The sequence below is a fragment of the Vanellus vanellus genome (genome assembly GCF_965231255.1).
Source record: "Vanellus vanellus genome assembly, chromosome: 7".
Lineage (NCBI taxonomy): Eukaryota > Metazoa > Chordata > Aves > Charadriiformes > Charadriidae > Vanellus > Vanellus vanellus.
Genome location: NC_138912.1, coordinates 987,720 through 1,010,771, shown reverse-complemented (window position 1 = coordinate 1,010,771; position 23,052 = coordinate 987,720). Strand labels below are relative to the sequence as shown.

At 45.4% G+C, this 23,052-nt stretch overlaps 2 protein-coding genes across 2 annotated transcripts in view; one reads left to right on the top strand and one right to left on the bottom strand.

Annotated features, from left to right (window-relative positions):
* PPP2R2D (protein phosphatase 2 regulatory subunit Bdelta) overlaps positions 1-6,901 on the top strand; it is a 32,314-nt gene extending 25,413 nt beyond the window's left edge. Inside the window, exons 7-10 of the mRNA XM_082486253.1 lie at positions 289-453; positions 1,916-2,085; positions 2,175-2,266; positions 4,464-6,901. Of these exons, the coding sequence (XP_082342379.1) occupies positions 289-453; positions 1,916-2,085; positions 2,175-2,266; positions 4,464-4,743 (707 nt within the window). The 3' untranslated portion in view covers positions 4,744-6,901. The remainder of the gene's footprint in view (positions 1-288; positions 454-1,915; positions 2,086-2,174; positions 2,267-4,463) is intronic.
* A 5,780-nt stretch (positions 6,902-12,681) lies between these two features.
* Positions 12,682-22,720, bottom strand: BNIP3 (BCL2 interacting protein 3). The gene is made up of 6 exons (XM_082486338.1): positions 22,596-22,720; positions 19,515-19,698; positions 18,350-18,434; positions 15,603-15,709; positions 15,346-15,495; positions 12,682-13,670 (listed from the first exon to the last, which is right to left on the bottom strand). The coding sequence occupies exons 1-6, from the start codon at positions 22,630-22,632 to the stop codon at positions 13,619-13,621; spliced, it is 615 nt and encodes a 204-aa protein (XP_082342464.1). The 5' UTR covers positions 22,633-22,720; the 3' UTR covers positions 12,682-13,618.
* Positions 22,721-23,052: the final 332 nt, after the last annotated feature.

The following is a 23,052-nucleotide window of genomic DNA, read 5'->3' as shown; positions in this document are numbered from 1 at the left end:
AATAGATGAAGTATATTCAGTGTTCAATAGGAAATGTTGAGAAAGAGGCTTGAGAGGAGCCTGAAATTATCTCCAGCATCTGTGAAATTTGATTTGTAAAATCTAGGCAATCTCCCTTTTTTTTCATTTTAGTCTACTCGGGTCACTTTACTTTGTGTAGCTTGCCCATGGTGGAAATGAAGATCTTGCCCTGGATTTCTGCATGGTATTTTTAACATTTTTTAATAATTATCTGCTAGAAGTGATTTGAGAGTGAAATGTTACATGTCTTTACAAAAACCTTCCCAGATATTGTAGATATTAAGCCTGCTAACATGGAGGAGCTGACAGAAGTGATTACTGCTGCAGAGTTCCACCCTCATCACTGTAACGTGTTTGTCTACAGCAGCAGCAAAGGAACTATTCGACTCTGTGACATGCGTTCCTCAGCCCTCTGTGATAGGCATTCAAAATGTAAGTTAGACTGCATCTTTGGTTTATGGGTTTCTTGCTTTGTTTTCATGCAAGATGGAGTGTATAGGTGTTCTGCTTATAAATAAACATACCAAGTTCTGCTTATTGGTAAAGAGCATACAAGGTAAGGGGTGGTAGTTTTGTAGAATGGAACATTTTAATTGTCTTGTTCTAGGCCATCAACAAGCAGAAGTGTAGCATGAGACAATTGACGATCTGACTCTGCTCCTGTTTACCCATTTATGCATCATAAACTGATGGGAACAAGTGCTTTTGGCACCAGTGAGACCTGTCTTCTGTCCAGACTCAGTCTTGGTGCTTCTCAAAGGTATCTGCTTATCAAATGCCAGTTCAGGGCAGTTTATTCACCTTTGTGCGTTAGAAACTGGGCTGATGCTGCCAGGCTCCATTGACTTTGTCTCCATTAGCAGCTCCTAGCATAGAACTAATTCTTAAGAATATGCGCTGCGTTTGAAGCGAATTTCCAGGGGTGAAAGGTGAATGCTCTTTAGTCTGCTGAGCCACATAAGCTTATGTAGGTGAGGAGAGCTTTGCTAGCGAAGTCATAAGGATAACTGCCTCTGCCTTGCACACATACTCTTGTTTCTTGTTCACTACTGTTATAGTTGTGGCTTATTAGTATTACTAGCCCTGTGGGGTGACCTACCGTACTGGTATTTGCAGGTAAGCTTTCTGTAGTGCAGATAAGGATTCCTTGTTGGTGGAAGGAAATATTTGTGCAATAGGAAACGCAGAATGCTGGGCCGCTTCGTCTGTTTGACTTTGTTGCATTAAATTACTTAGAAACACTTTATTTTTTCACTGGTTGTCACTGAATAACATCCTGTTAAAAGGGGTCTATTCAAAAATGAAATAAATACTTCTGGGTAGCTTGTATCATAAAATGTTGACTCCAAAGATTAACTCTTTGATTTAACTAGTGTATTTCTTTATCTGCTTTCTAAAATCATACCAATTGCATTTCAAGTGCAGATATTAGTATTTCATTTCAGTAGGTTGTGTTGTACAACTTTTATTCAGAGAAGTATGTTGTGCAGCAGTCCCAAAATGCACAGGTCGTGCATTAAGATACTGTGTTTGGGATGCTGGTGTTTTTGTCTGCTGCTGTTAAACACGATTTGTAGATCAGTTGTAATGTTTATTGTACCGATGTGCTGTTTTCTTAATTTTTTTTTTTTCTCTGGTTCATCCCTGAGACCTGTGAATTGTAGCTTGCTGGTGCTGTGCTCCAGTTGAGAACATTGGAGATAGGCATGTAGCAATCTGATGACTAAGAGCGTAACATGGTTTAAAAAGAACTTATTTTTTTAGAAATATTTAACAGCAACTTTCTTGAAAAAGAAACTAGTATATTGATTTAAAATTTTCCAAGTACCGAAAAATGTTCAGAGCTGTAAAACTTGGTGTTGGTTTAATTTGTAATTGTGTCTTCTATCTACAGTTTTTGAAGAACCTGAAGATCCTAGCAGCAGATCATTTTTTTCAGAAATAATATCATCGATATCTGATGTAAAATTCAGTCACAGCGGTCGATACATGATGACAAGAGACTACCTTTCTGTTAAAGTGTGGGATCTCAATATGGAAAACAGGCCTGTAGAGACATATCAAGTATGGTGTTCAAGTTTTCTTAAATATCCCCTCTTTCCCCTTTTCTTCTCTTCAATTATATCTAATACTAATTTAAATGTTCCAAAAAGGTTCATGAGTATCTTCGAAGCAAGCTTTGTTCCCTTTACGAAAATGACTGCATCTTCGACAAATTTGAATGCTGCTGGAATGGTTCTGACAGGTAAGTTGGGGCGGCCGTTTTATTCCAGGTTTTTTGAGTTTTTTTCCTTCAGCTTTAGGAATTTTGTTTCCAGCCCTGAAAGCCATAAGCAGCACTTAACTTTAAGGGTGTGATTCATTACATTCCAGTCAACGGAGGTTTTTTGGGGTTGTTTTTGTTGCTTTGGGGGGTGGGGGTTGCAAAACTTCATTCTTCAATTCTCCACCCTCCAGCTGCAGAAGTGGAATAAACTTTTGCATGTCTGTTTGCTTCTAATATGAATTATGGTTGAAGTTTTATGTAATCAAGACTGGCCATTTCAAGCCATGAAAATGTGACTTAGTGTCGTTCTCAAAGTGTATACAAGAACATGTATTCAGTGTCCCGCAAATCGAGTCTTCTTTAGCCTACAGAAAACATGGGAAGAAGGTAAAACTGCGTTAGATAATAACTCATGTTTGTTGCTAACAGTGGAAATACACATTTTGCCTGCAAGCTGCGGAAGTGTTATAATCCGATAGCAAAGCCGGCGTATGTTCCCTGTCACTAGCTATGGTCATACTAGCTACCTGTTAAAATGCTTTCCGAACCCATGAATAAGATTGTGGCAGATCTAGATCCTATATCTGGATGCTTTGTGTTGGCTTACCTTGGGGATTCTTACTTTTTTTGTAGAAGATATGTGAGTATATCTGAAACACCTTTTAATTAAACAACTTGCCAGCATTTGGTAGCAGACAAGTCGCTGGTTTAGGTATCAGTTTTGATTTGGTGGTGACAGGATCAGCCTGTGAAACAAGCTTTGGCCTAAATCTATCAAATATTGAAGAACAAAAATTCCACCACATGGTTTAGACGGGGATGGTGATTAGGGAAGACAAATCTGGTAAACTGTATACAGGAGTCAGCAAAGAAAGCGAAACCAACCCCCATTGCGACTGCAGCGAGCGCTGAGATGGCGTGGACTGCGGCACGCCACTTAGCTACACATTGCTTAAGTAAACTATGTTAAAGAAACCTGTTACTCTAAATACCAGGTTGCAAGTGGCTTTTAGTGAGTGGAGAAATACACTGTATCAGTCAGTTTACAAAAAAAAAAAAAAAAAATTGCTCACGGTATTTACAATATCTGACATAAAATGCATGAAAGTAGTGGTGTATGTTTTTCACTAGGCTAAAATGCAGAGAAACTGACCCTTGTTTCTACGGGTTTTTTTCAAGCAACTCCAGTCAATCTATTTTGGAGGGGTAAAAAAAAGTCAAAGCACGGTCATCTCACTTTAACATAGGAACATAAGTTCTCATGGAAATTGTGATGCTCACCTCCCTTTGGGGGGGGCGGGGGGGGAACCTCAGTGCATTCACTAGCACAATCTGAGTGGTATATGTTGTGGTAATAGTATCTCATTCTCCTCATCATCATTATTTTTTTTATGCCGTGAGGACAATGTGTACCGGCCAATAAGATGACACGGGTGAGGTGGTTGTGATTGTTACAATCTGTGGGACTTCTGCCATGTGGCTTTTCCAGTTTCAACTGGCAGAGATAAGTGTTCAATACAGGAAAAAAAATGAACAACTTGGCCTCAATTTCAATTTTTTTGAGAGTTACAAACAAGCTCTTCATTGGAAGTTAGATATATGAAAGCATTTTCAGATGCAATTTTTTTTCCTGCCATGTTCAGAAGCAAATTTGATACTACATAGAAACTCTGAATTGTCTGCAGGGCTGCATCAGACATTCACACAAGGGGTTTCTTTTGCCCATTCAAGACAATTTTTTTGTCGTGAATCCATGTGTGTGCTCAGGGTCAACATGTGCACAGTGCCAAGGAAGGCACTTTCATTTGTCACGGTCCACTGAAATGAAGTGGTTTACCATGGCTTTGCTTCCTCCACGTCTCAATGCTGCGGGATATAAAGGGGTAGAGTAGCGATGGGGAAACCCGCTTTGCTCCCATTAAGATGAATAAAGTGTAAGACTGCTGCTGAGCGCCGGTGGCGGGAGAGGGGGACCGGTGGAAGACGAAGCGGTGGAGTGGAAGCAGTGCTAAAGTCCAAAAATAGAATTGAGCGAAGGTATACATCAGAGAGGGAAATGCCACGTACTGGCCATGGGCTTGGTCTGATGGTCACCATCTGTGTAAGAGAGAGAAGATGGGGTTGAATACTCTTTTTGAAACCTAGTAAGATTTGCCTTTCTTCTGCTTTAAAACAGTGCTATCATGACTGGATCGTACAACAATTTCTTTAGAATGTTTGACCGAAACACGCGACGGGATATCACTCTAGAGGCGTCCAGGGAGAGCAGCAAACCTCGTGCCATCTTAAAGCCGCGTAAAGTGTGTACGGGTGGTAAAAGAAAGAAGGATGAAATAAGCGTTGACAGTCTGGACTTCAACAAGAAGATTCTTCATACAGCATGGCATCCCATGGAGAACATCATTGCTGTAGCTGCCACCAATAATTTGTATATATTCCAGGACAAAATTAACTAAAGATGACTTACTTGAGGACAGAGTCGTCGTCTTGCATAGTTAAGCTCTGTTGTTTATCTGTAAAAGAGAAGGCCTTGTTGTCCTACCAGTGAAGAACATTGATGCACTTACTTCCCTCTAGATAAAGGAGAGGATCTGGCCTGGGTTTTGAGTTCATGGTGTCGTTCTGCCTTCGGTGGGGGTAGGGAGTGTCAGCCGCGGTGTTCTGGGAGAAACCCTCTAGAGGCAGAACTGATGGACGGTGCTCAATGAGGCCAATACTCAAAACAAATGTATTTATTAAAGTCTGAGCCTTCCTTTCCAGTTTATAGACCAAAAATTTAACACCCAAGAAGAAAAATTGTCATAAAAATGTAATTTCTATCTCTCGCGCTCTTTCTCTGCTGTAATATTTGGGCCTTTCAAAACATATATTGTGCTTAATGCCTGTAAACATTCCTCCTCTGGCCTGTATCTAGGCTTAGGTGTTTTTACCTTTGAGCACTTAGGTAGGTCTTGAGTTGGGTTCGTAGACAGGTTTCCATGAATATTTACTCACCAACTGTATCTATAACCACACCTTCTGGTGTAAACCACTTAATAAAATAACAAGCTATAAAAAGTGTTTTTAAATCTGAAGGTATGTATTCAGTCTTTTTATTTTTTTATTGCATGTACTGAGATTGTGCAAAATAATTCTGATGGGCAGATTTTAAAACGTTTGCTCCAAAACATTGATTTTTGGCAGACTAATACAAACATTTTTGTGTAGTGTTTCAAATTCTAAATTTAGAGTTTCCATGAAATTGTCATTTAGTTTCAGTTGCACTGGTTTTTGTGTAAAATGCTGTCTGTGTACCGGGTAGGAGCTGGAAAGAGTTAGTACAAAGACATCCGCAGCCTTAACAGAAAGTGACCACCTTGCACAGAAGGGAAAACAAAACACTTAACAGATTTTCTTCTTTGAAGAGAAAAACTCAGTTTATCTGATGCCTCTCAATGATAGATAGAGACATACCTTATGTGCATTATGTTTTTTAACCTTTTTAGCATTTGTCATGAAGATATAGTTTACTTTAAATATTTGGCATAATACATTGTATTTCACTTTGCAGTTCAAGCCGGCAAAAAACCCAAAACTGTCTTGATTATGCCAAGCAGCAGCGCAGCTCGGTACCTTTACCGCGTTCTGACTTGAACACCAGGACGTCGGCGAACACCCAGGCCACGAGCTGCTCTCAACTGCGGTGGTTGTAACTCTGTTCTTGCTAAATTTTTTTTAAGCCTTAGGGTACTTTCTTTTTTTACTTTTTTTTTTTCTTTCTCCAAAGAGGCCTAAAATGCATCAACCTTCTCTCCAGCCCGGGCTAGCCTGGGTGAGGACCTGTTCCTGAAGCTGTTGCAGCACGTTGTAGTAGCATGGAGTAGCTAGAGATCACGCTCGGTGAAATGTGCCTGCAAACCAGGAGCTCCTTCTGAAAAACGAGACCCCTTGAGCTTCCCAGAGGCCATACAGAAGCGTGGTTTACACTCCGTTTTTCTTAAAATGAAGGTGTATTATGATTCCTGAATCAGATCTGCATATGCAAGAGCAAAATGTCTCTGTTTTTACCGTCCCGATTAATGTCCATAGAGTGCCACTCTTGTTCACAGTAAGCTAGTGAGTACAACTAACTTTGAGGTTCTACAAATAAAGTTTAAATTAAAAAAATCTTATACTGTATATTGGTTGTGACACTATTTGAAAATCTTGAAATGTGGAACTTCTGGGTCACTAAAGCATTAGATTTGACCTTGTTCCTAAAACACGTAATAGAGCTAATACAATGGGATTGTACATACTTGTTCAATTATTTTGACCAAAAAGTTTAATAAATTTTAAATGTTTACCTGGACTTGCTCTGTGTATTTTGAAAAGTTTTTCTTCCGTTTGTGAGATAATTGGCCGAATGAGCCAACCTGAAGATTGTTTGTATTTCCATTTTAAATGGTTAGTTTCTGAACGGTCAGACCTCTAACTCGGCGAGCCGTCTGTTCATATTCAGTGAATATATTAGTGCTGTCTATTTTTGATCTATTTTTTCAGCAAATGTAAGTGAAATGAGTAAAAAGAAAACAGATATGATGAAATCTTATATAAAACATGATTTGCTTGTACCACTTTCAATTAAATAGTTTTTGATGATTCACGACACTTTTTATCATTTCATTTTATCTAAAACCAGATTTTTATTGTCAATTGGATAAAATTACTATTCTTTCAGATACTTGCCCAAACCCACCCTTGGCTTCTGCGACCGGTTCGAGAGCGTTGCCCCACTCGCGCTTGCAGTGCCCCGAATGGTTCGCGTCAGCGGCACCGCGTGTCGGGGCGGTCGGGGTCTGGCACTGGACAGGCAGTACCGGGCGCTCCTGCGGGAAGTCGCCGCAGGTGCCCCGCGACAGGCGGAGAGCTGCGTGCAGTGTGGGGTCACCGCTCGGCACGCGCTCCCCAGCGGAGGGGCACTTCAGGCTGCGGTTGGTTTGGAGGAGATGAGTGGAAGAGCAGCAAGCTGTGCTAGAAATTAGAGGTAAGATCTTTGAAACTTGTTGAAGAGTCACTTGTTTTGGTGTGCTGAACCCCTGATGCCCAGGCAACCTGCGCTGATGTGAACAGCGTGCATCGTAAGGGTTTCTCTACAACTGAGAGTTGGCTACACAATCCTCTTGTGCGTGTGCTTCAAGTTGTCAGTGTAGTTGTTCTTTAGTGAGCAGAAAGTGGGCACCAGTGGTACCTGATCGCTGGCGTTGGGAGAAGGTGAACCTCTCCAAGGTCTCTGCTTCTCTCGGGGGTGGCTTTGGAAACCGCAGGAATGGGATTTCAGATTAAACTGAATTGTGTTGTCATTTGACGCTGACTGAGAGAATCGGATTTCCTCATGGAATGCCGAGTGGCTCCAGAAAAAACACTGGTGGGGTGAAGTAAGAACTGCGGGGGGGGGGGTGGGGGGGGGTACAAAGACAGCCTGGGGGGCTGAGCTGGGGGGGCGGTGCTGACGCACAGCGGTGTCTGAGAAGCAGTGTCCGGGGTCAGCTCCTGCCCCTGCACTGGTGGCAGTGCTCCTCCGGACCCCGACCTGCGGGCGGTGGGGGCTGAGGGTGCTGTGCGTGGTGCCCCGCAACTCCCTGACAGGAGGGGGCAGCGAGGGGGGGTCGGGCTCTGCTCCCATGGGACAGGCGATGGGACAAGAGGAAATGGCCTCAAGTTGTGCCAGGGGAGGTTTAGGGTGGATATCAGGAACAACTTCTTCACCGAAAGGGTTGTCAAAGGCTGGAAGAGGCTGCCCAGGGACGGGGTGGAGTCGCCATCCCTGGGGGTATCTAAAAGAGGGGCAGACGTGGTGCTGAGGGACGTGGGTTGGTGGTGGGTTTGGCAGTGTTACGTTGATGATTGGACACGATCTTAAAGGTCTCTTGCAACCAAAACGATTCTCTGATTCTATGAAGGACAGCCGGAACACATTTGCCAATGTGACGAAATAAAATGTGCTTCCGAAGAGTTGAGGTGGTAAGGAAAAAATAGAACTGATGGTAAGAGGCTACGTGGAGCCTCGGTGAGTATGAATTTCCCGGGTGCGTTGGAGCAGACGACTGTCTGCACTGGGCTGAACTTCTGCTGGGGTCGGGGCTGACGGTCCCCCGTGGTCGCGCTGCAGCGGGGGCGCACAGGGAGTGGGTGCCACGCCGGGCGGTGTTCAGCGGCAGCTCCTGGATGCGACCCGCTCCCCCAGCAACCTGCGAGGGGCTGCGGAGAGCAGAAACTGCGTTTGCAGCAAACACCCCCTTGTAGCGTCCTCGAAAGTTCAGTCTTAGAGCTCAGCTTCTCTCCTTACCTTCGCCGGCCCCTGATGGTGGCCCGCGTACGCTGAGCTCACCCGGACACCGCCCGTCCTCGGGGTCTCCTCTGCGGCTGGAAGGAGCCTGTGCAACGCATCCCGTGTGCCCCGCGGCTGTCAGCGCGGCCGCAGGCCCTGCGCGGTGCTGCTGGGGGTTACCTCCCGCCAGTGCGGCAGAGCATGCCGAGATGCAAAGCTCTCAACCCCGGCAGAGGGAATACTTTAAGGGCAGGAGGAGCTGATGGCTGCTCGGGAGCAAGAGGCTCCTGCTGCGTCCCTTGAGAGCCCCTGGTGACAGCTCGCGCAGGACACCTGCGTCTACGATGACTCGCTCATGGCTTCGACTCCATGATGATCTTAAAGGTCACTTCCAGCCAAAACGATTCTATGACTTCCTTTTAATATCTGGCGATATTTTTAATGCCACAGTTTCGCTACGGGTATTTCTTGCGCAGAAGCACGCCGAGCCGGCCGCATGCTGCTGCCGAGCGCGCGCTGAGCCCTGAGACACGGTGACCCGCTCGGCTGGGAGCACCGCCGGTCCCGCTCCGGCTGCAGCTCTGCACCGCTCCGCCGGCACTGTGTGCTCAGGAGATGTTTTACCCTCCCGACCGCTCTCCAGTGTGGACCATCTTTCCACGGTGAGTCCCCCCTCTGCCCCTTTCCCAGCGCCGGTGGCCGCGAGGGCTGGTGGCAGCTGAGGTGACGTGAGGGCTGGTGGCAGCTGAGGTGACGCGAGCCCGGGCAGCCGCAGGTGGCTCCAGCTCAGCACGTTGGGGACGCAGCCCGGCCGTTGCCCGGGCGAGCTGGAGAAGGGGCTCTGTGGACCCTCGGGGTTGGCGGGCGACGGAGCTTCACCGCCTTAGCGCTCTGGGGGATGGATGCTCTGGAAGCCACCGGCTCCAGCAGCGGCTGCCCCGGGGCGCTTCTCTCCCGTGTCCCACCCAGGCGGGTTCCCAGCAGACGACTCCTGCTGGTGCTGCTGGTGCCCGAGGAGCGATGCTGTGCGCAGCCCGTCTGCGCCTGGTGTCCCCCCGCTGTCCCCGGGGCCGCGTCCCTCCCGCGTCCTCAGCCCCCCGGACCCCGGGGCGGCAGAGGGAGCGGCGCCTTTGGGCCGGGAGGACGTTAAACGAACTGTAACGAATTATACTCATTCTTGTCTCTCTAGAGAAGCAAAGCTCCTTGGTCTGCAAGTGTGCTGTACTTAAAATGCTACTTATTCATGCCATGACCATTTCTTTTTTTTTTTCTTTAAGTTAATAAGTGGTTGTAAAACTGACTGAATTTTCCATTTCCTCTGGTATTGTGTGAGGATCAAATGGCTTCAGTGCAAATTCTGTCAATATCTAGCAAGTCAAGGCAGTTGTAGACCATCTCTTCTAGTATTTATATTTCTTTTGGACTATGTGTCCACTCGTTCTGTGGCTTTACAGAAGCCTGTGCGCTTTAAGGCTGTTTTAAAAAAATAGTAACTGAAATTTGTATGAGGCATCTGTTACAGAAATCAGTGTTGAAAGCGCAAAGGCAAAGGTCACATTTCACTGTAGAAACTTGATGTGGTTCTATAAGAATTGGATAATGACATCAAGTATTTTGCTAGTTTAATGGCACCGTGATGACTGGTTGGTTGGGGTTTCTTTTTTGGTTAACTTTTCTTCTTTCAGTCATGTTACAAATAATTCTTACGTATGCAGCAGTTCAGCTTGGATCAGGGCAGCTGGAGATGTTGCAAACGCAAACCTCAAAACCAGAAGTTGCCCATCCATCATGTTCTTTTAGGTGTTTCGTGCATTGTTTTTTCTGAAGCGGGTCAATTATCACCTTGGGCGTGTCATAGAAATGCAGTGGAGAGTGGTGTGAATATGAGGTTTTCTGACAGATGCTCCTGAACTGGTGGGTAAATGGAGTGACAGTGGCTCTGTGCTATCGGCGCTCTGGTACCCGGGTACAGCAGTGGCATCCCTGAGTCTGGATGAAACAGCGACTCACAGCCCAGACTATCTACAGCACAGCTATCTCTACTACCTTCAACTTCCTGTAATCACCAAAAATGGACAAACTATTTCTGCCGGACAGCTTTAGAACTGGCACACACACGCCTGCACGCGCACGCCGAAAAAGCTGTAGAAACTATATCCATCCACTGTAAGATCAAGGACATCGGATCAGATCCTCAGAGATAATTCTGCGTGTAATTCTAATTAAAATCAATGTAAATGAAGAATGAGTAAGAAGAAATGTGTAACTACTTGGAAAATCCTCATTCATTGTGCCTAATCTGGAAAAAAAAAGTTGACGGTCTGCAAAAGTTTGTGTAATGAGAGCCTGAAGTGACTTTCCTGCTGCCTTCCTTCTCCCTGGTCCCCTCTCGAAGTGTTGCGTTTCACCCGCTCTACGTTGACCACAACAGTTCGAGTGAGGGCTCAGCACCGAGCGAGGGCTCTCCCGCGCTGCGCCGATGTGCCGGGCAGGTGCTCCCCTCCCCCCCCCCCGCCTGGACCCACACGGGAAGGCTGATGCACAGCCCGGGGTACCCACAGGCCCGAGCTCAGGGGATGCTGGAGCGGGAGGGATAATAATAATAATAAAAAAAAAAGGAGCCTATAACATAAACCATTTAAAATCGAAGTAGCAATGTAAATTAGAACTGTTTTCTCAGCAGCTGCGACGGGCAATAGATATGCCACTTGCCAAGATGTTGGTAATGATGAATACACAAATAACGTGGTTTGAATATACAGAACATTTTTTTCATTTAACTCCGATGATCTGTGATAAGTTTCAGGGGACACAGAAGCCCAGTGGGGCAGTTTGGGCTGGCAGGATGGCGTTAGGGTGTTGCCATTTGCCAGCAGGACACTACGCTCCGGCTGCTGCTGCACCCGCTGTGGCCGTCCGCGGTCCGGCTCCGGCCTCAGAGCGAAGAGTTCCACCTACTGCGGGAGCGTTAACAAATGGCTCCTTCCCACATCTTTCGGGGAGGTAATTCCCTTCCTGCCCATGCAGGATTCCTCTGCTTCTGTGTTTGAAAAGAGAAAGGAAACAAGACCAACAAAGGGCTCTAGCTTCTTTATTCCCCACAGGTACCGTCGTACAGTCACATTGTGCAACGCACACTGGGAGGATTCAGGGATTCACCCACCACGACGGACGGGGTAAGAACCCTCCTCACGTGCGAGCGACTGCGCGCACCCACCGCAGCTCATGGAACCCCCCCTCTGCTGCTGCGATTCAGGGACCGCGGGGCGTGAGGCGCTGGGTCAGCTCTTGGGGCTGTAGCAGTATTTATAAGGAACCTTTTGCCTAAACTTGGATGCAATGGTGTAAAAAGGGTCTTCCTTTTCCGAAGGAGAAGCAGTTAGCTTAACAGTCTCTTGTCAATCCCATACCAATGTTTTTAATACTATTTTGGTGGAACATGGAGGTTCAAAACCGTGTCCAATGTCCCAGATGGGAAATATATGTATTATAGAATGTAAAATAATCCTATAAATCTGTTTTTTTTATTACACAGAGACATACAGAAAAAACCCCAATCAGATCCTGGTCCTCCTGTAGCAGGTGTGGGATTAAGTTCACAGAAGGGAGAATTTCCCATGGCCACAGCAGGATTTTCCCCTGGGAGATGACACACACATCTCTCCCGGCTCATGGCCGCAGGATGAGGCCGGTGCTGGCAGCACAGCCCCATCCAGTCCCAGCACCGTGCGACAGCAGGATCGGGACCCTGTGGTACAAGAAGGTGCCCACTAACCCCATTTTTACAGGTTGCATTACATGCACAGAAGAAGTCGTCAGCACTGCTAAATACAGACAAAAAGAAAGCAGAAAGCAAATTTATTTTTAATGATGATGGTGGTACACAGCAGAATGTACATCTGCACATTCAGTGTGTTTCTGTTCGCTGAGTGACTTCTACCACCAGCTTTGCCACATTCAAGCACTGATGTCCTTTTCTACAGAAACTTCTTGCGTAACTAACAAATAAGTAAGTAAACAGGGTGAAACTCTTGTTGAAAGACAAAGAGCCTCGTCAGCTGCTTTCAACACTCAGTAGACAAAAAAGGAATGAGAAAACTCCAAATCCACGAGGAACCTTTTTATTTAAATATATAAAACAAGGTATTTTGGCAAACTTTTTTCTTTCTCATTAAATAAGATAAAATCACTGAATGAAAAGGCATTCCATTAGTAAAAACAAATAAGCAAGCAACCCTTTTTTAAATCTATACAAGGATGAGGCAAATAAGATGCAAATTTATAATTTTACAGATAAAAAGACTGAGAAGCAATAGTCTGCAAGTAGATACAACAGAAGGAGCTTCTTATAATTGGGGAGTTAAATAAGCGCCTTTGCAAAAGCAGCTATTTATTAGGCACTGAAGTCCACGTTTTAATTCAGGCTGTTGTGCATCACACTCTGAACTAGTAAAACCGGATGGGTTTCACCCGCACACGGATTCCTTCCAGCTGACTGCGACTCCCCACACCGCACAGCTCACACCAGCGAAGGAGCACTGAGCAAAATCTAAGTAAAGAAACTGCCTCAAGTGAGGCAAAAAGCTTCTCTGAATTCCCGTATATGATACATAAGGCCACACATCGTTTTGGGCTAATCCCTTACTGTCGTGACTACAGCAGCAGTGACGAATATTCACATCTATGAAGTGTAAAGAAACCACAGTTTAGCTGAACACCTAGCTGAATCACAGTCGCTACGTTAAAGCTAGGATTGGGTTTGAACATCACGGTCTTTTAATTTTCAAAGATACTTCACTACAAAGCAATATAACAGGTGTTACTGCGTCTGAAACATGCTGTGAATTGATCCAGAAGACTATATATGATCCAGTAGCTGTAGTGTCTCTCTTCCCTCCTTACTAAGGCCGGACCACAGTTACAGAAGGAGTACCCACTGATGAGAGCCAGCGCCAGCCTCGACCTTTCTGCTGTTCACCTCCTCTATTCCCAGACAAATATCTTCTTTGCTTTGAACCTACATTTCGACGTTTCAGGTGCCTCTAGAACGTACTGCTGGAAGCCGTGGTCGTAAGGCGCCTTCCAATATAAATCCTGAGGACCAAGAACACACATTGGGTCAGCGAGTGCCGCGCTCCGTTTCACAGTGTACAGCACGTGGGGAACACTTCTTTCTCGTCAGGTTACCAGCGATGTCATTTCCAGCAGGAGCAGCAGCACCAGCTAAAATTAAGTGGGCAAATCAAGTGACCACTATAAAGTGCAGTTTTCAGCTCCCTCAACTCTAAGGGTGAGTAACTCCGGGTACACCGTTTGGTTTCAGGAACGTGAGAGTCGGAGACAAGCACGGAGTTAACCGGAACACACTGCTTCAGGAGGGCTCCAACTCAGATGGTTTATTAACTTTTTCCTTTTGTTATCTTAAGTTTTTCCATTTGCTAAATACCTCTGCAGTTTGTAATACGCTCATTTTACTGTCACCTTCATGTACTTCTTACTATTTCTCTGGTCACTATTTCCCAGCTTGGTACACCCTCACAGCTGCCCTGCGCTGCCTCTGCTATTCATGTACTTCTTGTAGCTTAAAGAAATTATTATTTTGAAGTGTAACTGTTTTACTGAGACTACATTAAGCACTTTCTGAAGATGTGACTTTGTTACTCATTCTGGAACTGGAATGAAGCATGTTTGCAGCAGTGGTGCAAGTGACCAGGAAGAAAGTACTTACATCACCAAATGTTTATTTTGAAAGGAAGATTCCCTTATGCTTTTATTCTATCTTGTGCAGTTTCTCATTTTATTTTTGGAAGGAGTTAGATTAGTTTCATGTTACTTTTCCAGCATTACGTGGCCAAGACATAGATTTTTGTACAGGAAGATAACCTGTGCCCTCCTCCATCCAGAGGGACGCACGCTGCAGGGACCGCAGAAGATTGGGGCTGTCCCTTCCGGCAGTTACTGCGGCTGCGCAGAGTCCCCCTCTTCCCCTCCCTCTCTTACATCCCCTCGCCCTCGGCTTTGGAGCCTTGATAAGGTTCAGGATTTATGCAAGGCAGCGAGCAGAGAAAGAGCGGGCCTGCAGCTAATGGCAGCTTCCTCGGAAAACAGGCGTCACCCCACAACTCGTCTGGCCTCCCCTAAGCCCCCGTGCGGCAGAGCGCACTCTGAAGGGAGAGCGGCCGCAGGCGCCTGCGCTCTCAGCGTCCTGTGCTGCTGCCACAGCACCTGCCACGCTTGGGCACGGGCAAACTCGATCCTCACCAGAAGGCATTTTGTCTCTTCCCTTCAGTCTGTGTCCTGTAGCTGTTTCTAAAGGAGGATCATCTAACCCCTAAATCATCTAAAGAAAACCAATTCCTGTTTTGTTTGGTGTCCTCTGTCCCTCCCAGGTGTGAATGGAATTTTAAAATACATTAGATAGTACTTTCTCCTTTGTAATTTCTAGCAAGATTAAAACTCATTTCTTTCATGGAACAAAGTATTGCACATGTACAATTATAGTTCACACTAGTAATTTCACTGCCCCTTAATTATTTTGAAACATTCTCAACTAGTGAGAAAAGCAGAAAAGGAAAACTTGATACATTCAGCAATACCACAAGACAACAAGTAGAAAGCACTGCCCCACAGAAGGGGGACAGAGAGTCACTCAGGAACTGTAATACTCATCTTTTAGACAGAGAGGGAATTGGGAGTCAGAATTGGGCCTCAGAAGAAACAGGCTTTAAAAAAAAAAAAAAAATCTTTTTTTTTTTTAATTGAAACTTACCCTAGTCCAATGGCAAGCAAGTGAGAAAGCAGCAGTGATGGAAGAAAAACCTTCAAAAATTCTGCTGAGAATATCCCCCCTTTCTTCATTACACTGGTATTTCTCATGCTGAGAGTAGCTGTGCGCCTGGGATGTTTAAAAAGGAATTCCCTAGTTTTGAGGAAGAAAACACAGTCACAGCATGAATGGATACGTATTTACACTTGCAGAAGCAAAAGCTGCATCAGAGTTCACCCAGAAACACTGAGAGCACTCACTTGGGTGGGATGTTCTCCGGCCTACTGGACCAATCCCATATCCAGTCTGCATTCTTCTTCAGGAGCCGTTCTACTTCTTTCCTCCTTTCAAGAAAATCTTCTTCAGACTAAAACAAAGAGCTGTTATCAAACAGTGCTCAGGCCCGTGACAGGTAGAAGTTAGAACTGCACAACAAAGCTCCTGTTCCGCCCACGCTAGGCTGCCTCTTAAGCCCCTTCTCCCATCTCTTCCCACTGCGGACCCTCCGTGTCGCTTGTATTGAAGTATCTAGATCCTAGCTGTAGACAGGGGGAGGAGAGAGATCCATCTTCAGAGCGGGATGTGACTGGAAAAGACCATATCCCCATCCCGTATTTGCTTAAGTAAAGACTGCCTTGGAAACCGAGTGCCAGCGCCCTGCGTCTAACCCTTATGTACGGCATCTGAAATATCTCCAGCTCACGCGTCTGCTCGACACTTGGCAGAAGAAACTTTTTGCCTGAATTCCGAGCTGGCTGGATGTCACGCTCATCTGAAGATCCTTGGGCAAGCTCACACAAGCCAAGTGAAACTAATTCTAGCTTTGTAAAGCTCCCTGGCTTTTGGGCCAGGATTGGGAATACAGGTGAAGGGAGTCCAGCCCCATCTGCACACATCTGAGCAGAGACCCCCCCCCCCCCCCCCCCCCCCAAACAGTGGCTCTGTTTTCAAGTGAATTACAGCACAAATGCTAAATAAGAATATAGTCTCTTGCTTAATGCATGTGCATTAAATGGAGCCAAGGTCTTTTGCTAAAAATAGTATCCGATCATAGAATGAAAACAGCTATATACGCACACACTTCAGAATGGAAATAAAGGTGTCCAGGCAACTTTAATTCTGAGCATTTTCTAACTTTTGATTATTTGTTCTCAAAGTTTAAATAATGATCTTTAAACATATGATGGGTTTTCTGGAAATACAAAATAAAACTAATTAATTTCCAGTAATGTATTTAGCTAACCTAAATGTGGCAATTTGTTCAGCTAGATTCCTGCGGGAGTTGTGGAGACGATGAGGAGAGTTTCAGATAAAGGTAGAGGCAATGGGACAAAGCACATTGCATGTAATTTTGAGAACTGATTAAATCTACGTATTATTGGTACAGCTGTATAATTTAGAAACTGTACGATGTTGAAAGCCCAGAAGGTTAAGCACTGTGCAAACAGCAAACACAGACTTTGTTTTAAAAAGTTCGTAACACCAGGTAGAAAAAGATAATCCATGAACTAATATAGGCAGCCAAGGAATCAAGGAGACCCTGAGATGATAAAACCCAGTGCACACTCAGCTACAGATGGTAAACAATAGTAATTGAAAGAGGGAGGTGATGGAAGAAATCAGTTTTTAAAGTAAAATGTAAGGGTCCTGAGGCCTTACTGGAATTAAACATATCATTGCACATTGGAGCACCAGTAACTGTTAGTGCTGATAACTTTTGCCAGTTTATCAAACATTGCTATTTCTTTTCATGCAGAGGTTCCAGGTGAAATATAAACTTGATTTCTAATTGCTAACTGCTAACCCCGTAAGAATTAGTCACAGGTATGGAATATACTTCAATCTAACAAGAAAATACTCTCTCTTTGTACATAAACAGTGCAGGGAGAGTGATTTACCCTTGACAATACAGCAACTCTTTGGAAGAGCAGAGAAATTTACTTAAATACTTTTGATACTTCACTCTTCAAAATGTTTTGTAAGTAATTTTTTTTCATATTAAAGCTGGTATCTAATTACAGTGAAGACTTAATATTTTAGCCTGTCATCATGCACTAAGCTATATATACATGGTTAATACACAGTATCCTTTTCCCCCCACTATTTTCTCAAATGTATTTGCTAATTTTCTTTGCAAACATGTAAACAAACATACAAAACGAAATTAGAAATAACAGTGAGTTTTTCAAAGCAGCATGTAGAAATGTTAAGTACTATTTGTCAAATGAACTGGAGTCATAAAGCTACGGCAGTGCTTTGAAAATGTCTGTTATTGGCCATCACGTTTAAGTGACTCTAGAAGTTCTTGCTGCTGTGAAATTCACTTTTTAATTTCATAATGCACCAGTGGGAGTGCATTTAAATAAAATTTCACTGGGGGGATTCATGAAACACGCCAAGTTGACAGGCAAAGGTGGAAGAGGAAACTTCTGCATGGCAAGTTGTCCACAGAACATTAACGTTCACCTCTATAGCCGTGCATACACCCACCCTTTTGATGCGTTTCCTGTACATCTTAATCTAAACCCCAATTGTCTCACAATCTGCTAGACTTACATCATAATCGACCTATTGAGTAGGGAAGAACAATGCCCACACGTCCAACAGAAGTTGGAGGCTTAGCAAGGTGCCGACTCCAGCTCTCTCGAATTCTAGACTAGGGTTATCTTCTGCATTACCTTCTTTCCTAAAAGCTACCTGTAGCATGTGAAGGTTGGCCTTTCCAACTTGTGGCTGGAAAGAGGCATTTGAGAACCCAGCCATTTTAAAAGACAACTGATTAGGGCACTTAAATACTTTTGAAAAATCTCAGGTTACAGATTAAAAAAAAAAAAAAGTATATGCAAGTCAGATACAAACACAGAAAGTCTCATTCTGCAAAGATTATTCTAAATTACTAAATTATTTAAGTCTCTACATTAGCAGTTTCACCTCTTCTTTCCTAATGCTGGTTTTCAAACAAAAAGAGTAAAAAATTCTTTCTCCCCAAACAAGATGAGATTTTTACCTGAAAGCTATTCTTTTCTCCACTGCTGTGACTCTCTATTTCCAAAGCTCTGTGACTGTCCTGAGGTGTCTGGGAACGAGGAGGACTTGATAAAGAGAGAAGCACAAGTAAGAAAGAACTCAATTTTTTATGACATTGTTTATGGTATGAACTAAAAGCTAGTCAATGAAGCTTGTATGCACAGTCCTCCTGAAGAGCTACAGTGCCTTGACCATAACTTAAGAGATTAATCTGTCAATGAGTGTTTTAATCCAGCCATCACATTCAATTAATCTTTGGTTTTCTAACAACCTGCCAAGAAGCTTGCTGCACAGAGCTGTTTCGCAGCAGTGCAGAGGTATGCCTGCGAGGCTGTACGATTTGGCCCGTGTTACTTACTAAATAACAATGGGCAGCAAATGATGAATAGAAGCAGGGTTCGGTTTGAAGTTAAACTAGCCAGATAAGACTAGGAAGTTCTGCATCCTGCTGTTAAACTTTAGGCTGCAGACTTCACAACCCATCAAAATCAAATAAAGGAATTAACAACACTGACTGATAACTTGCATGAGATGTAAGCTGTTTTGTTGCGTTATACTCCTAGGAATCTGTTATGTTTTGTAAACTAGATATAGGACAACTCTTTAGCAATTACCTAAGAATTGGTAACTGATGTACCTCATTACAAAGCACAAGTTCCTTTTTATCACCTTTCTCTGATTTTCCCATTCCGGGCAGCACTGTCGGTAGCACTATAAGCTCTTAAGAGCTGCACTGACACTGGTTGCCCAAGGGCTGATCCTTTAGAATGACAGCCACACACAGCTCCAGAGTGTTTTATTTACTAAAACAAGCAGCACACCCGTGGGAAGTTCAGCTGCTGCTGCTGGGCTTATCAGGATACACCGAAACCCCAAGCTGGCATCGTCACGAGATGCGAGAAGTCTTCTCGAGTTCTCTCCCCTGTAACTTCTTTCTGGTTTCAGGACAGGCTTCTACCCAAGCATTACTTTAATATTAAAGTACCAATCTTTTAAATATGACATTTTCTCTTCCTCTCTGCACATGTGTATACGCATGTGCATATGTGTATATACACACGTATATAAGCATTTCTTTGCCTTTTAGGCATAAAAATGGCTTTGCGTAATCATGATCTTTTCTTGCAATCAAGCATTTTGTTTACCTGTCGCAATGTGAACTTTCTCTTGAACTGCTTCTTCCAGATTCGTGCTGAGCATCGAGGAGTATTTTCTCCATGTCCCCATTGTGAATGGAAATGGAGGCTGGTACTTGTTCTTGGCCAGTCGGAGTGGCAGTGTTTCCGCTGCCATTTCCATTACTGCTGAAGTGGAGCTCTACCCAGGAACCTGCTTGGCACAATTGAAAACAGAACCAGAATAAACCAAGTGGTTTTGCCCAAAAGGCATGTAAAATATGAGACTGCTGACCCTCCCCAGCGTGACATTACAGTATGACATGCAGAAGTACTAGCACCGGCATCTCGGCTAATAAACACGATGAAATGCCAAAACGTGGGGGCACTTTTGTTAGTGAGCTGGAAAGACTCACAGAACTGAGAAGAAGCTGGTCAGTACATTGTGTCTCTTTCTGCAGCTGAAGGTCTTATTTCGGGGTAGGTTTAATTTTTATTGTTCAACATAGGTGGTAGCCAAATAAAATAATCTCAAGGACTTCCTCTGCCAAAGTTTATTTACTCATTTATTGAAAATATTTTAGGCTCAAGAATCCAAAGACTGTGTTTTGTTTAGCCTCTTTTCAGTAAGCATTTTTAGGTGTTACTGTTAAGCAATAGAGGATATGTGGCAACGACCAGATCATGTGTTTGCTACTCGCAGTATATTTAACACTGACAGTCACATGTTGCTTTGTTTTTTTAAGAGTGCTCTGAATAACAACTCTCTTCTGAGCTAGGAGTAACCAACGCACAAAGGGATCTGTATCTGTCATCTCATTTATAAACCAGCTCAAGGGACAGATAATATCTGAATTATATAAGTGTCAGTGGAATTTACCTACATAACATGTTTATGTGTGTAAACAACAGCAGAAGCAGACAGAAGCAGACAGATGTATTGTGCCCATCCTAGAGCAGTTTACAGGAAATAAAAAAACAGTAAGAGAAAGTGGGCAGGTGAAACTCCCCGAACGCTGGTGAGCACAGCAGAAAGGATGTCTAAGGCAGAACTCAGGAAGTAAGCCACCTTCAGGAGAACAGCAAAAGGGAAAAAGGAGCGGTTCTAGAAGTATGCAGAAAGGGAGAAGTCAATGCAGAGGTCTCATGTGAAATAGAAACATTAAATGAAGAAAGATATTCCAGTTGTGAAGAGAACGAAGGTTCATAAATGAAATGAAAGCAGCAAAAAGGCAAACTGCTTCATCTGCATTAAGGACATTAATCTCACTCTTTTAAAAAGCCAGGTGACCACAAAATCTTTTGAACTGAAACATACTGGGTGACTGAGTTTTGAAGAAAGTTTTTTTCTGGATAGCCTCTGTTACTTCACAACTGTTTTGTTGGTTTTGTTTGTTTGTGTTTTTCTCCCCTCCATGTGACCATATGTGGTATGTGCCTGGGTATGTGTTTATACCCAGACAAACTTTTCCCTACTCTTTCCCTCCAAGTTTATGAAAGCCCAAGTTGTTCACAAAGAATTATCACAACCACTGAAGTTTAAATTAAGACAGCATCCAACCCGAGCTCTGGCTCTCTGGCCCCAGCCACCTTGCCATCAGCCAGCTCCTAGCCTGCCTGTCCTCACTCCTCAGCACATCCCACATCAGCTTCTGCTCCTCTCCTTACAAAAGCGGAGCAACTCCACGCTGTGTGGGCTGTGCTACAGTGATCCATATACGTGGTCAGAAGCTATTTGCTCCTGTAAAGATACATAATATTTGAGCCACGCGCACCTTTCGACAACAATCCGCACCACAGGCAAACATAACTGCTTCCCACAGCAAACTCATGCTACCTACTGAAATCTTACTGGATTCTTCACTTCACTGTGTTTTATCATGCCTTCACTGTGTAAGATTAAGACTGTAATAGAAGGATCACAGTACGTCTATTTTACACATTTCCCCCCTCTTTTTTTTTTTTTTTTCTTTTAGACACTCTTGAGAGCAAGGCTGTGCTAGAGCACTAGGAACGCGCTGTTATATTATCATTTTTATCATTCAAAGATAAAGATCCTGTATTTTTTTTTATGAAGTTGGAAATATAAATAGATAAGAGCACATGTAACGTGGCAATGCAAACTGAACAGAGTTGTGGCTTGGGATTTTTGAAGAGAATGATCTTATATGCTGCTCCAGCCCAGGATACCTTCCGTTGGGGTACACTTTAGCTTAAAAAAAGGTATTCAATCAACTCTGGAAATCTTATTTTCTTAATATATAGCTTTCAAAAGTGGAAACAAAAAAGCAAAATTCCACAGCAAGTTGAGAAAGCCTCCTTAAGTTGCTAAAATCACCGCAGAAGTCACACAATTCATTAGGTAACTGCACACAGCTCTTCACTTGCAAGGGAAATTTGCTTCTGACTTGGCTGAAGGCACGACCCGGCAATCGACCCTGACCTCTCCTCAAAGGCATATCCCAACCGGTCCACACATGGGTTCTTTTGACGAGGAAGGATTTATATTTACCACAGCGCACGGATGTCATGAGGATCTACATTAACGGAGCCGTACCTGGCCGTTCAGCTACAAAACCGACATATCATGGGATTGTTAACTTCGACCTGTTCTTACACCCGACCCTTAATTTCTCAGCCTTATTAGGAAGCTCTAGGCGGCGTATCAAGCAGCGGCCCCCAGGCTGCGGGGCGGTCACGCACTAACGGAGGGGAAACCCGGCCCGGCCGGGGCAGGGGTACCGGGGGAGCAGCACCTCAGGCCTCGCCCGCCCGCTCCGGGCCCGCGGCTGCCGGGGGGACACACCGCCGCGCGGCGAGCCCCGAGGGGCTGCTCCAGCACAGGGGGGCAGAGGCGCCCCCGGTGCCCCAACGGCGGCCAGACGCCGCTTCGCGCCCCGCAAAGCGCCCGGGCGGAGGCCGGGGCCGGGCCGCCAGGCGAAACCCGACCGCCGCCAAGCGCCCGCGCCCCGGCAGCGGCACGGCTCGGCCTGCGGGCAGGCCTGGGGCAAGCGCCGCGCCGAGGGACGGAGGGGGGGGAGGGAGGGAGGTCGGTCGGTCGGCCACCGCCCGCAGGCCCGGCCTCCCCGGGAAGCGGCCGCCAGCCCTTACCCTGCAAGTTCTCCTCCTGCGGACTGAGCCGCGACATGGCGCGGCCTTCTCGCCTCTGCCGCCGCGGACGGAGCGACGCGCCAAGCGCGGGGTGCTACGACCGCGGCACGACGCGCACTGACCGCTGCGGCCGCCGCCCACCTCCCCTCCTGCGGACTCAACCGCCGTGACGTCAGTGGCCGCCCCGCTCGCATTGGCCGCCGCCGGGGGGCGCGGGGCGCGGGGGCGGAGTCGAGCGGGCCGTGCGCTCCGTGCGCTCCGTCACGCGCTCTCAGGCCCTCTCGCGCTCCCGCAGGGTCTCTCACGGCCCCTCAGGGTCCCTCACACCGCCATCGCGGCGGGAGCCCTTGGGGAAGGTTAGCTGCCGGTCGGAGGGTCCCCCGAGCCTCCCGGAGCGATGGGAGGGGCCCCCGCTCTCCTCCGACCGCAGCCGGGAGAGCCCGAGCTGAAGAACGGG